This window comes from Anopheles arabiensis, chromosome 3 (assembly GCF_016920715.1).
Source record: "Anopheles arabiensis isolate DONGOLA chromosome 3, AaraD3, whole genome shotgun sequence".
Classification (NCBI taxonomy): Eukaryota; Metazoa; Arthropoda; class Insecta; order Diptera; family Culicidae; genus Anopheles; species Anopheles arabiensis.
In genome coordinates this window covers 95,463,176-95,477,059 of record NC_053518.1, presented here as the reverse complement: position 1 = coordinate 95,477,059, position 13,884 = coordinate 95,463,176, and the positions used below count along the sequence as shown (strand labels likewise).

The window sequence follows — 13,884 nt, the reverse complement described above, 5'->3', positions numbered from 1 at the left end:
GGTTCTGGAAAAAAATCATGAAATCATATCGGTCTTGGAACCGATACTGAACTCATACCGGTCCTGGAACCGATACTGAACCCATACCGATCCTGGTGTGGACAGGTGTGCCGACCACTGAATGAAGTGTGCATGAAGGCCGATCGAGCAGGAGCTCTCGGTAGGGGCGCTCGGTTCAGCTGGTGCGTCCTAGTATTTTAACGTGTATTGATAAGTGTCGATAATTGTTCAATTTTCTACTGTATCGCGTTGACTAAGTTATAAAAAAAGCAAAAGTTAAGATACAACCCAATGTATTTTTTACGTACACAATTTCTCGAGCACAACTCTGTAATTCACAACATCTACGGCAGGCACCTAAAACTTAATTCCTAAGTTACTCCAGAAGGCCCGTTATGAGAAATGAAATAACATACCAATCTAACGGTTTTAATTCGTATTCATTTTTCAAAGGTCCAAACAATGACATGGCATTGCTTGGGCATATCGTTGGCTGTGGAGTAACTGTTGGCGCTGGAAGTATAAACGCGGAACCCGCAGACCAAAAACCGGTTTTTACAAGTTCGCCAACGCACCAAATCAGTGCGATTTTCCCTCGCTGGCGAGCGTTTTTGTAAGTCTTTTTGAGGGTTCAAGATGGCTGCCAAAAAGCTCGCGATGGTGTGCGATTGTGTTGGTGGAAAAAATAAAATGGCAAAAAAGCGGACACATGCGTTGTCAAAAGGGTGATTAATGATACGACATGCTGTACGGTACTATGCGCAGCATCGCACAGCGTGCTCGAGGGCTGGATCAGGTGGAGCTGCGTCTGTTATAAATCGTAGACAGAGCGCCATGGATAATGTTTGGCACCCTCACCTTTCCTACGTGCTCAGCAGTGCACAGTCTACCTAAAACGGTGAGGCAAACATGTAAAAAAACAAGTACACATATCTTTCTAATAGTTTACACTTCATAGCCCGATGGCTTATTGTACTTACGGAGCATATTGGCTCGTATACTACTTTTTTTTTACTGAATTTTACATTCGATGTATTCAATTTTCCGTCGATATGCATTCAGCTGCATGATGGCATGTGAATATACCGATGTTTGTAGTCATTCCCATTCTTCTACAAAACTGGTGCACTAAAATCTGTCTTAAGTGATTGTCTAAAAAAGAGCAAGTAAACACATCAGGATAAGCGTACACTGTAGCACTTTCTAACGATTACAACACACATATCTCTTGCAATGTACCCGCTACAGCATGACGGATTAGAGGTAAAATGATGATCGGCAAGATGCAAAATAGCACGCCTTGTTAATGTAATGCTTAAAGATCAATCATTTTGTTCATCCGGGTCTTTTTCTCGCGCAGATTTTTGCGTGTGCCTCTTTGAATTGAGCTCCTACGGGTTGCGTAACTTTCCTACGGTCCTTACCCATCAAGTTATTTACATTTGTACTAAACTGTTATCGCTTCCTATGCAAATAATTGAACAAAATTGGGCACACTAAATTAAGTCAACCACGAAACGAAAGGCATGTGTACAATGGTGGACGAAGCGTTCGTTGTGAAGTGGGAGAGGGAGGCACATAAGCTCGCTGGAGCAAGACCACTGGAAGCAAGTAAAGGAAAGGTAGAGAAAATGAGCGAGGTGCAGCGATATTCGAACGTCAAAAACCCTCGCCATGTTGTACGGGGAGTCAAACGACACTGCGAAGAAAATAAGAAAAATCTAAATACAAAAATAAGGTTTGTTGTCGATGGAAGCGCGATCATCCTCGTATTCTCACGTAGTCTGTTGTGAAGAAAAGAAGTGTGTTGTGTGTTAAGTATGAGCGAGTCGTGAAGTGCTATATATTATTCCGTTTGCAATGCAAAGAGAAAACTTTGTTCGTATGCGTGCGAAAATAAGTTAAAATGTAAACATTCGCGCTCGGACTCGGGCTCTGTGCATTGAAACTCCGAAGTCGAAGTAAGTTTTTTTGCGTGGTTCCTGTGTACGCATCGGAGCACATAAACGCAATGCAGTTGTGGCGTGTAATAAAAAGCATTTGCGAAGTTTGCACAACAAACGAGTCTCTAAAACGATAGTGCGGTGCTTCGAGCAGTGTATGTCAATGTAACGTTGGAAGATTTGCAGACTTGTAGGAAGATGTAACTTTACTGGTGTGTTTTTGGTTGGAAAATGGACCCTGCTACTGGAGTAACACCTTTATTTATCGCAGCGTCGATGGGAACATATTGCCCATCCGTCCCGTTTTCGTGCATCAGTGGTAAATGAGTGCAAGTGGGCCTTTGTACGGTGATGGTGATTGCTGTAAATTAAAACGATCGATTTTGTACCATTTTTTCATCTCATTCTATTCAATATGTTATCTACGTGGAAGTGGGTTTGGGTGCGAATGCGCTTCTGCGTGTTTTGTTTTGATTATGGTGTGGTGGAACAAGAATCTATTTTCATATGTAATTGCCTTAACGTACGTTTTCTAGCTTACATACTATGATTCACCAATTCCGATGGTGTTAAGTAATTTTTTTTTATTGTCTTCCTGTGGGCTAGTTCCGGCTAAAGTACCCGCTTTCACTCATTTCTTTTGTGAGTGTTTGTCGCCATTCCGACACCGATTTAACACACTGCTCACATTTGTTGATGGTTGTGGTATTTTGCTCACTTTCTCCCGGTCTCCATTCAACCAGAGTAACTGCGGTAACCGATCTCACATAAAAGGGGAATAACTAACTGGCCCTCACTTGAAACGTTGATAGTGTGTACTGATTGGTTTTATTCGTTTTAAATTAATCCTACCTAGCGTTCTGCGTGTTTCCGTGGATCTTGCAACCAGTATGAACTGTTCGAACGAGAATGGAATCAAATTCGATGAACAAGCAATATCATTGGTTCAAAAGACGACGGAGGATTTTCGTCAGTTGCCGACACTGACCTCACCGACATTCGTTCTAACGGCATCACAAACTATCACATCACCTAGGACGATACCAACACCTGCTTCGCCTCCGATCCGGAACGCCCATCACAATAAGCCTTTGTTTAAGGGCATACATCATTCGGCTGCTACTGCAAAGGACCAATCGCCAGTATCATTGGTACAACCGACAGAAGCATTTTTCACAGTAGTGTCACTGGAAGGAACTAGCCCAAAGAAGAAACCGAGCAGTTGCTTATATGAGTACGATCCTGTGACGCAACAGACGGCCAGCGGCGCTTGTCTATCGTTTTACGAACAGCAACAGTTTGGAAACTACAGTCTGTTCGGGGAACTACCCGCAAAAGCAGTTTTATCAAGGCCTTCCTCATTGCCAGTTACCAAGGCAACGATCACTAATGATAGGAAGCGACCATCGATAGACGGTGACACGATCGCAATGCGCGATAGTTGGCTGTACCGGCTGCAGCGCATAGTGGCCTCACAGCGTAGGCCCATGTTCAGCTATCTGCTTCCCTTGTGCCTGCTGATCGGGATCATGCTATTAATCTACACATTCAGAGATACCGCCAAAGGTGTCCTGTTCTGGATCGAAACGCAGAACACGTGGATAATATTTGTCATCTTTCTGTGCATGTTCACCGTCGTAAGTTTTCCCGTAACGGTCGGTTATCTAGTGCTGATCATTGCCAGCGGCTACCTGTTTGGGTTCATTCGCGGGCTGCTGACAGTGGTGATCGGCGCTAATCTTGGTGTGGCCATTGCGCACAATACAATCAAATCGCTCCAAAGCAAACTGCCCGTACACAAGTGAGTATTATTTATTTCAAACATTTCTTTAGTAGTTGGGGCTGTTTGAGGCTGTTATTTTTCCAGCGGTTATTCTGGGACTGCAAATTAATACTGTACATAGTACATGATGGTTGGTATGTGATGATAGAAGTCTACTTGTTTACGCAAAAGTTTAACATGCGTTAAGCGCATGCGATCGATAAGGAGTCGCTTATATGTGTTATAGGTGGATGCTGATAATTACATTAATCGTAGTAATATTGAAATGCTGAATAGATACGATATTTTAAATATTTAATAATGTAATGCATCTGACTCACTGTGATGAACTATGGTGATACACGAATCTTTTTGCCAAATCGCCACTGTTGCCAATATTGTTGAAATTGTTGTTGTATCATACAGATAGCAGTGGACACGGCACATACTAAAGCAAGAGCAGTATGTTTACTCATGATTAACATTAATTTACAAGTCTCAATTTAGGAAAGGGTGGATGTGACGTGGCACATGTGTTCAAATAATTTAGCAACAGCAGCAAACTAAACGGTTGCTACGTGGCATAGAACAGTTGAAACTCTTTTCCATAGCACACTTGGGGCAACAATTATTTGTGTTTCTACACTCACCAAGAATGTCTTCCAATAGCGAGTTAGTTGCTAGTTGCTAAAGGTAGCAATTGAAGTTCGCTTAATGATTCGAACAATCGAATCGAATAATCGAACAAAAATAATACATGAGCCAAAAAAAAAGTCTAAAAGTTAAGTTGTAGTACGAACATTTCATTTCGGTTAACAGAATCGTCATTATTATTTATCCAAATCCATCATTCCTTGATTGTTTCCCAATTAAAAATATCACCGGCTTTCGGAAACCGTTGCGGTGCATTGCGCATTGAATGTGAATAAGAGTTTTTTGCACCAGCGCAAACGTATCTACACACAAAAATTGATGTAATATTCTTCGAAGCGTTAGAATGTATTAAAGCACCAGACGCATGCTCCATGAGTAACAGCGAGAGACATTCGCACCCTACACTAACGTCGAACAAACAAACAAACAGCATCATGGAGCTATTATAAAGGCAATGGCCGAAGCTGGGAGCTAGACTACTAAATTCGTATGTCTCTGCAATTTACCATTGCATGCGTTGGCTTACAGCAGCCGCTCGTGGAAACATCACTTCAATTTTCACTCGTTTTAGGTTACGCTTATATCGAGGTCAGCCGCTTTGACAACTGATCAAAGTGGTTGCCTATGTGCGTTTGTAGCGTAATCGAGTAAATATTTTAAAAGAGTCGCTCTAGATCATTGAAACATTGCAGTATTAATTTTGTTTTAGTAAATTATTGCTGCAAAGTTTGTGTCTAATACTTCAAAAGAATTAATTCAAAGATTTGGAAACAGTAGTATCAGGCTGTAACGAAGCTGGACTTTTCCTCTGTTCGTGTTAATTAATACATATTTGTTTAGTTTGAATATATGTATGTGTCAGGCATATTTGGTTTTTTACCCATAGCCATAGGGTGGCAGAATTGAGAGTTGTGGTGATTTAAATCGCACTGGTTAACACTTGGCCCTATTAAGTGGCCATGAAACGTAATTCGCCTTTCGGTCTGTGTTCGCTTTACAACATACATAACATCTGGCTGGTTGCGTTTAGCTGCATTTGTCGTTTGGTAATGTTTCGTCATATTTCTCTTTTTTCAGGCTCATCAGAAACGAAACCGGCCGTGCCATCCTTCGGGTTATATCCGGACCAAGGGCCTTCAAAATTGTACTCTTTGCACGCTTAACACCAATACCATTCGGGCTGCAAAACACCATATTCGGCGTAAGTTGACTTTAGACTGTGTCGCCTCGTGAGTAGACATGCTTGAACGAAATCCGTAAAACGTGACACCATGTGGCTTAGTTTCACGTGATGTGCGAGCCAGAAACTATTCTCGAGCTTATAATGCAACTAGGCTAGAAAAGCGTGATAGTTCGCTTGGTAGAATCAGTCTTGTAACAGGCTGTGTTTAATGTGTCAAGTCACTGCAAATGGCATAGAGAAAAAAGATGCGTATACTAAAATGAGCAAACCTTGTCGTATTTTTGCCAAATCAAATATTATGAACATCCCAAACACAATCAACTAACAATGGACCACTTTACTCGAAGGTGTACAATTATAAACTTTTTAAGTTTGTAGCTATTCTATTGCAGGTAGAATCATTACTGTCCCAGAGATTTTGCCAGCTTTTCACGCTCGTTTTCTGTTGGCTGTTGTTTGCGAATGTTACCTTGAACAGAATATCAGTACAGTGCTGGAATAGTTGTCGTTATAAATGCCTATTTATATCTTATAAAATCAGATTAAAATAATCGTAGCCTGTTATTTGCACTCACATTGGTTCATAGAGTTTTTTTTCGAAATGGTATAATGGTGAGCAGTAACGTTCTCTTTTTTTCATTTTGCTAGTTTATTTCCCTTCGAGCACGTACGTTCGGGTTGGGGCATGTGTTTGTATTGTTTATAGCGTGTAAATACGGCTTTCGGGTGTTCAACGTGGTCAACTGCCAACTGATATTATACTGTCAATCTTTCATCTTACAGATAAGCTCCGTAAATACCCGGAGCTACCATGCCGGAACGGTAATTGGACTGCTCCCAGCGCAAACTATTAACGTATACTTAGGCTCGAAGCTACGCTCTATTCACGAGGTACTAAGTGACCACAATGCTGCTCTGGGACTGGCAGGATATGGCGTATTTGTGGTGGAGGTAAGAGCATAATAAACCATTTCTTTTTGCGTGCTCTGGAAGTGTGAAGTGCTAATATCGATCGATTTTCAATTGTTAGGTGATTGTTGGCGCCGCTCTTATGATATGGGTTATACAAAAGGCGCGACTGGAACTCTCAGCAGCGCTGCTCGCTACGACCGATGCGGATTCGGACGAAAAAATACTGATCGAAATCGAGGCATAGTTGTGATACGACTGTCAGTTTCGGCTCCAAAAAATCGTTCGAGTCCTTCCACGCCAGGCTAGTGAAATAAGTCAATCAGTTGTTAATATTTGTATTGTTCTAGGTGATAGTGATATTTATTGGTCCACCAGACCCAGCTAGCGATTAAGGATCCCAAACGCATTAGCAGTCATGTACCCATGCACGAAACCACTGAAAACCAACAGTAATTGCTGTAAGTCTGTATGCACACAACGAAAAAACATTCTCTCGTATGAATTATGATAAAGAAAGAATCTCAATCACACTAACCACGTCAATCGAAGATCAGACCGAGCACGTTCTTGACTGTCAAAAACCGTCCGTAGGCTAACAACTCTTTGTTCACCTATTTATATGCATTTTAATTTCCATCTGGAATAGCAACGAACTAATTTTCCATAAGAGTGTGTACAAGTTGTGGCAAGTTGTGAGTTGGTGGGATTTTTGGGAAAAAAACAAAAATAGAACTAAACAGTTACAAGCAAGCAAGTAAGATAGTTTTATTTTTCTGCAATGCATTTGCCAACGCCGTAACTATATCCCAAATGAATGGTACAAGTCTGTAGCATACCAAAAATGCTGTTGCATACGTGTAATTTTACTAACTTTTTCAAATGCTGGTGGAATGCATGTCTTCAATATGTTTATACGCGGCTCAACTAAGATTCGAACATATATGTGGAAATGTAAAACAAACAAAAATCATACATGCAATATATACTTGCTGAATAATCATAGTTTAATAATTTAATTAAAGAAGAATAATTTCTTTGCACCTTTCAACGTTTAAGTTTTGAGTCACTGGCGAGCTTGAGCGTTGAAATTCGTTTTAGCGGCAGTTTTAATGGGCATCGGATTTTGCCTCGATTCCATAACTTTCGGTAAAATATATCACGTGGACACATTTTAAATTTTGTAATTTAATGTAGTATCGAAGTAAGACGATCCCAAGATACCTAAAGAAAATTATTAAACCTTTTGGAGCGTATAAGTAAAAACAAAACCATTTCGTTTCATTTGTTATCCGAAATCGTATCCACTCAAAGAGCTGAATTTATTATTGTTCTTTTTATTGTTTCACAGTCTTACATCACAGATAAAATATGGAATGTCATGTTTCGTAAGAGCAGGCATAAACTTACTTAATCATAAAAAAATACTTGCACTTTAAATATATGCAGGTGTCCACAAAACCTGAAGGGAATCTCAAAAATCACAGTAGAACACAGTTGACAAGAGTCAGCGTCTGGAGCCACGCTTTTGTTTCTTCATGTACTGATCGCAACAATAATCGATGACGGCCAGTGCATAGTCAGCATCCGTTCGATTGACACACATTGGCGGTTTAATACGTAATACCTATAATAATCAAATCAAACAAATCGATGAAGATTATTGTAAAAATTTTAATGTGTTTGTTCCAAAATACAAAACGCCCGGTAAAATACACGCAACAAAACCAAGGAAGACATTATTGTGTTAGTAAGGATGGAACGATTCAATTAGCGCTAGGTTAGATAAGCAATCGGATAGCTTGGTTAAAAAGCATGCACACACAAAATAAATAAAGCCAAGAATCTAGTCTAGCTAATGCAAAATACTAATACCGTTGTGCTTCTGCTTAAACATGTCCACTCGTGATAAACGTATAACCACAAACACGATGTTAATATCAAATGAGTGCCCCGATTGCATTAGGAAAAGCTAGTGTGTTAAGAGCAACTAGTTGATAGGAGATTCGAATGAAATAGTTATTCCTAAACTGTTTTAGAATGTTGATTGAGTTGTGTTTCAATTGATTGTTTATTTGCCAAATAGTGCCCGCATGTATGTTTGGAACATCTTCTTCATTATTGCGAATTCCGTGCTAATCAGAAGCTCAAATATTTTAGTGCGTTTTTTCCGAATGTTTGCGCAGGGCAATATCAAGAACTTGCAAGGAAAAATCGACGTCAGCTTTTGTTATACACATCGGAGGCTTAATTCTAAGGACCTGTTGAGAGGAAGGGAACAATACGAAATTCAATTCGTTAAATAATATCTACTATCGGTGTTTTTGTCGCTTGTTATCTACTACTGCCATACAGCAACAAAAAAATCAAAAATCAATACCGTTAGAAGAGGTGAGCTGAAGAATAATATTGATTGTGGCGAAATGTACGGATGGGACATTGGAAATGATCGCAAATAATCATACGAGCAAAGATACTTACGTTTGCATTTAGACCACCGCGACCGAACAAAACGCCCATGTCTTTACACATCTCCCAGATGTCGACAAAATGTGGTGCACTCAGATGCTGTCGCGTTTCTTTATCGGCAACCAGCTCCACACCAATCATCAATCCCTGAAAAAGGCAAAAAAAAACACACATGGGATGCGGGTGGTTATCGCTGATTCAGTGAGTAGTTTTCAGTGGCTATACGCCCCATTCTGATCATGGGCTAGGATAGAACGAATACAGTTCATTTCAAGTATTCAATATGAAAGCAACTCCCGCAGTTAGTGTTGTTGTAATCCTGCTAGTAGTTGCGACCCATCCTAGCAATGGTGTCAAAGTTTGGGTGCCTCACGTAAGCTTCTCGGACGCCGCGAATTGGGTATCGGCTAATTTGCCTACCGCTGGCCAAACGATCGTCTTTCCCAGCAAACTGAACGCGCTCGTCAGTCTCCCGGTGGGCATTTGGACCGTGTCGTCGCTTATACTCCCACAGCAAGGTGGCTTACTTTTTCCTGACCATTCGTTTTCGCTGAATGTCGTTTCGCGTGACCCGGCGGCGATTTCTGTAGCGATCTTCAACGCTCCCGGGCGCACACCCTACTATTCCGGTAGCAACTGGGCAACTTACGACGAGCAACGATCCACCCACTCGACACCCAATGCCGCCGTTCCGCACTCCGAGCGTGTGCCCTGTCAGTATGAGCTGGTCGTTTTCGAGGTGGGAAAAAATATGCCGAAACCAATTGACATGCAGTACCACGAATCGATCGAAGTTGGAAATGTACGCTTTGGAGATACGATCGAAGGATTGGACAGCTTTCACAACTTCGTGTCGTCTGAGCTGGGACAGTTCCTGTTCTACAATGCCGAGGACACGCTAATCCGTCAAGGTAAATGTGCAAATGCGGACAAATGCCCGTGTCAAGAACCACGGCAGATGGATGCCATTTGCTCGAACGTACGCTGTACCGTACCGCATTGTCTTTCGCCTATACATCCGCCGGGACACTGTTGTCCGATATGTGGTAGTTGGTTTCGCATGGATATGGCCACGATCAAGGGCGTGTTTAACATGCAAACGTTCATGGACAAATTGCGACGCAAGATCAATACGGGGGAGGTGGACGATTCCGGCGTGGAGTTTCATATCGGGGTGGATCGATCGGCTGGGGCGAACGTTGTTCAGCTGATCATCGTAGACAAGGGCGAGTATGGTGAAAAGAGTACCCGTATGATGGACAGTCTGCGACCGTTCTTCGAGAAGCAATTCTCCTCAGGTAAGAGCCATGATGTTTGATGCCGTCTTAGCCAAAGGCGTAACACCTTTCTGCACATTTCCACAGGTTTTCAAGTAACACACGCCGGTCAACCGCATACACCATTGGAGGGAGGTCAGCTGTTGGCGTTCGTCATGCTAACCCTTATCGTTGCGTCCACTTTCTTCAGCATTATTTATGTGTATTACTATGACGATGTGCTGCTTCCGCGGCTTAGAGCGGCGGTACGCAATCGTCAGTTTTTCACAACACCCTTCGTGTTTGCACGTTTCGATCCGAACAATGATGTGGACGGGCTTTCGGTGGACGTTGCCTATCCTAGCGCAGTGCAACTAGCCAACGAAGAGAGAGAAGAATCAGCAGCTCTGGTTGATGATGTGGAAAACCATCACGCTTCCTCGTTCAATAACCCTATGTACGAAAAGCCTGCGCCGAAGGTTGATCCCGCAATGGAGGTGTTCGATGATGTGGAGTTGCTCGTGAAGTAACAGCAAAACGTCTTACCTTTCCTCGCACGTCCCCAATTACATCGTGCTTGTCCCGGAGCCGTTCTAATCCCTTCAACATGTAGGTGCCCACATCAAGTGAGTTTTTTTGTAGCTCCTCTTCATCGATGACCTGAAGCGACGGCAAAGAAAGGGTGTGCTTACGGTCGGTTTTCTGTTAAATAAACCATATCCCAACAACTTACATCCAGAACAGCCATTCCGACCGCACAGGCGAGCGGGTTGCCACCAAAGGTGTTGAAATGCAGGGCCTGGCACAGTACCTCCGCCACTTTGCGCGAAGTAACCACCGCACCCATAGGGAAACCATTTCCGATTCCTTTCGCCATGGTCACTATATCCGGCACGATGTCATGGGCTTCGAACCCCCAGTAATGCTCTCCAGTGCGACCGAAACCGGATTGCACCTCGTCCGAAATGAACAGTCCACCGTTTGCTCGCACAAGCTCGGCGGCCCGCTTTATGTAGCCCTTGGTGTATTGCACAGTGCCGCCGACGCCCTGAATCGATTCAGCAAACATGCCGGCCACCTTGCCACGCGGCAGCGAGTATTTGAATAGCTGCTCCAGCTGGTCATAGTACATATCCGTCGCCTTGCACTGGCCCTCCTGGCAGTCGCAACTGCGTGTAGTTTGCACCGGCGAATCACGGCACTGCTTGCCGCCCCAGATTCCCGTGTAGGGGTCGGGATTCATCGCGTGCAGAATGCCGCTATTGAGACCGGGCAGCGGATAGCGCCAGGTAGAGTGGGCCGTCAGGCCCATCGTATATGGCGACGCTCCGTGATAAGCGTTTCGGAAGCTGATGATGTCATGGTTGCCCGTGTACAGGCGCGCAATCATCATGGCCAAATCGTTCGCCTCAGAGCCCGAGTTGACAAAGTAAACGTTTTTCAGATCGCCCGGCATTTTAGCGACCAGCTTCTCCGCATATTGGTGCAGCTTTGGGTGCATGTAAATGTTCGTCGTATGCCACAGGGTGCGCAGCTGTTCTTCGAGGGCAGCATTTACTTTCCTAGCGCATGAACGACGTTTAAATGGCATTAAAGGATGCAAACTGCAGCTATCAACAAACAAGAAAGGAATAACACTTACGGATGGCAGTGGCCTACAGACACCGTAACGATACCACCAAACATGTCCAAATAACTTTTGTCCTGGTCAAACAGCTGTGACCCGCTGCCTTTGTGAATTAACAACGGCTTCTTGTAATACGAGGTCACATTTGGCGTTAGGTACTGCTTACGCAGCTCCACGACCTCATCGAAACTTTGGCCCTTGTACGGTGGCGACTCATGCTGCGTTGGGGTCTGTCGTTGCTGCCGCTTTAACGATTCTGGATGTTGGGTGTTGGGTTGCGTTGTGAGTCTTCGGCACAGTGATCGGCCTCCAAGTGAACTAGCTGTTAGGAGTAGATGTTATTATGAAATGTTATTATTCCTTTGTTATGTTTTACCAATGCTAGGAAATGATTTTGTTGCTCCACTGGGTTCGGTGCATATCAAGGCGAACGGGTCTATCGACAAAATTTTGACCATTTCAACGCACCTCGTGCTCTCCGGCGAGAGATCGCGAAGGTCAAGTTTATTTACATTTTTATTTGCGCATCGGAAATGCCCTTTAATCCTCCGATTTCCTACCGCTCGAGTGGGTTAGATTTGCCTGCGGGCACGGGGGGATTGTTGGATTGTTGGGGCTTAAACCGGTTCGGTGAAAACTGAAAAGGCGAGACTCAAGTTGTGCGATTCGAAGCGTAAGAAAGGAACTTGTTTTAGCGAGTTTTATCATGAATTTGCTGTGAAATGCGTGTGCATTGTCACCGATTCACATTTCTGTAGTAGCGATCTCGATCCTCTCTTAAGAATGTCGACCAGTTTGCGGCGCTTAATCAACAGTTAGAACGCGATACGATCGTGGCTAAAAATAGCACGAGTTGAGCGGCAATCATCATCGCTGCGGCGTTATTCTTCGTTAACCAATGAACCATCACAATAGCGTGCGTGGCCATTTGTGTTCTTAGCGTGCTGAACTATATTCGCATCTTAAAGACGGCGGATCTTTTGCAAAAGACCCCATTTAAAGCTGTGTCACTGGTTTACAACTGGTTTTTGTCGAGGGAAACAAGCCAGTGCGTGTGTGTGTGCGTTTACTTTTTTCGTTTTACTTCCTTATGATCGTGCCAAAGATCACCATTTGCTTCATTCATGTCCGCCTAAGGAAGTTTAGCCTCGAACCAGAAAAGCTTCTCTACCATGCTCGCGCAAGCAGAAGCTCACGTAGACACAAGATAATGGTCACGTACGAGGTACGCACACATAATCCATGCCCACGGAACATTAAGAAAAAAAAAAACACGTGTATCTCAACTACTCACAAAACCGTTAGCATACTTGCGATTTGCAGCAAAACATAAATTCTCAATCGTTTGTTCAGTTTCACGTTTCGGTTTAACATCGATTAGTAGTTTTTGGTGCAGTAGTGGTATAATCTAGATCAACATCACCGACTAACCTGATAAGCGCTGTAGGTTCATCAGGAGCATCTCAAACCGCTCGTGGTTTTTGAACGTTTGAAAAGGGAACAACAAAAACACACCACGTGGAAAAGGGAGCACCAGTTGTAATCAAAGGGACGTATTAACAGTATTCACAGGGCATACGTTAACAGACGCAGAGCACACAAGCGCACACGGTATTGGTTTTGATTGCAATTTACGTCCGACGTCGCTCGAGGGTGCCGCACCGATGAACTTCAGCGCTCGGCGATCAACGGAAGACTGGTGTGAGCGGATGAAATTGAATGAATATTTCTGACCCACTACTCTCGACCCAGGCGGGTTCCACGATCGGGCGCAATAGTCGTTGTGTGCATTTGGTCTGCTCTTTGTTATAGAAGGGAGCACACGCAATTTGCGGGACGGGTCATTAAATTTATTCTAAAATGAAGACATCTTATGGACAGAAGAACTTCATGCTTATATTTACTTAAAGAAATAATGAGTAATGTAGAGAAAAAATATGCAAATAATGCTTTGGAAATTATTTTTTCCAAAATTGCAACGATTAGATGGATGCAGCTTGATTTAGGATGGAAAAAAAATTGTTTTTTTTTTTAAGTAATCAATCACAGGTTGAAGAAAAACTTGATTTTGTTGAGAAAAT

At 43.1% G+C, this 13,884-nt stretch overlaps 3 protein-coding genes and 1 long non-coding RNA gene across 9 annotated transcripts; 2 read left to right on the top strand and 2 right to left on the bottom strand.

Moving 5' to 3' along the window:
* Positions 1-64: 64 nt before the first annotated feature.
* LOC120901405 lies at positions 65-1,660 on the bottom strand. Its single transcript, XR_005739294.1, has 3 exons — positions 1,240-1,660; positions 981-1,152; positions 65-890 (listed from the first exon to the last, which is right to left on the bottom strand). It is a non-coding gene; the product is annotated as an uncharacterized LOC120901405 (long non-coding RNA).
* Positions 1,635-7,470, top strand: LOC120901402. Of its 3 annotated transcripts, none has more exons than XM_040309321.1 (5): positions 1,635-1,818; positions 2,800-3,744; positions 5,437-5,560; positions 6,326-6,493; positions 6,573-7,470. In XM_040309321.1, the coding sequence occupies exons 2-5, from the start codon at positions 2,834-2,836 to the stop codon at positions 6,696-6,698; spliced, it is 1,329 nt and encodes a 442-aa protein (XP_040165255.1). In that variant the 5' UTR covers positions 1,635-1,818; positions 2,800-2,833; the 3' UTR covers positions 6,699-7,470. The 3 variants fall into 3 exon arrangements, with proteins under 3 accessions (XP_040165255.1, XP_040165254.1, XP_040165253.1); XM_040309320.1 differs by having other exon boundaries at positions 1,635-1,961; XM_040309319.1 differs by having other exon boundaries at positions 1,635-2,262.
* Positions 7,471-7,768: 298 nt separating this feature from the next.
* Positions 7,769-13,516, bottom strand: LOC120901399 (alanine--glyoxylate aminotransferase 2, mitochondrial). 4 transcript variants are annotated; one of them, XM_040309316.1, is made up of 6 exons: positions 13,235-13,516; positions 11,819-12,125; positions 10,910-11,738; positions 10,723-10,836; positions 8,933-9,067; positions 7,769-8,078 (listed from the first exon to the last, which is right to left on the bottom strand). In XM_040309316.1, exons 1-6 carry the CDS (start codon positions 13,263-13,265, stop codon positions 7,959-7,961), a joined length of 1,536 nt encoding a protein of 511 aa, XP_040165250.1. In that variant the 5' UTR covers positions 13,266-13,516; the 3' UTR covers positions 7,769-7,958. The 4 variants fall into 4 exon arrangements, with proteins under 4 accessions (XP_040165250.1, XP_040165249.1, XP_040165247.1 ...); XM_040309315.1 differs by lacking the exon at positions 13,235-13,516 and adding an exon at positions 13,114-13,194; XM_040309313.1 differs by lacking the exon at positions 13,235-13,516 and adding an exon at positions 12,180-12,290.
* On the top strand, positions 9,124-10,908 carry LOC120901401 (protein amnionless). The gene is made up of 2 exons (XM_040309318.1): positions 9,124-10,218; positions 10,285-10,908. Exons 1-2 carry the CDS (start codon positions 9,204-9,206, stop codon positions 10,704-10,706), a joined length of 1,437 nt encoding a protein of 478 aa, XP_040165252.1. The 5' UTR covers positions 9,124-9,203; the 3' UTR covers positions 10,707-10,908.
* Positions 13,517-13,884: the final 368 nt, after the last annotated feature.

Bases quoted from the DNA above. Each gene is read 5' to 3' on its own strand.
- LOC120901399 (XM_040309313.1), bottom strand. From the start codon at position 12,261: ATGGTCAAAATTTTGTCGATAGACCCGTTCGCCTTGATATGCACCGAA. The intron at 11,739-11,818 runs GTAAGTGTTATT...TTCATGCGCTAG, and splicing joins TCTGTAGGCCACTGCCATCC to GAAAGTAAATGCTGCCCTCG. The intron at 10,837-10,909 runs GTAAGTTGTTGG...CCGTCGCTTCAG, and splicing joins TCGGAATGGCTGTTCTGGAT to GTCATCGATGAAGAGGAGCT.
- LOC120901401 (XM_040309318.1), top strand. From the start codon at position 9,204: ATGAAAGCAACTCCCGCAGTTAGTGTTGTTGTAATCCTGCTAGTAGTT. The intron at 10,219-10,284 runs GTAAGAGCCATG...ACATTTCCACAG, and splicing joins CGAGAAGCAATTCTCCTCAG to GTTTTCAAGTAACACACGCC.
- LOC120901402 (XM_040309321.1), top strand. From the start codon at position 2,834: ATGAACTGTTCGAACGAGAATGGAATCAAATTCGATGAACAAGCAATA. The intron at 3,745-5,436 runs GTGAGTATTATT...CTCTTTTTTCAG, and splicing joins AGCAAACTGCCCGTACACAA to GCTCATCAGAAACGAAACCG. The intron at 6,494-6,572 runs GTAAGAGCATAA...TTCAATTGTTAG, and splicing joins ATGGCGTATTTGTGGTGGAG to GTGATTGTTGGCGCCGCTCT.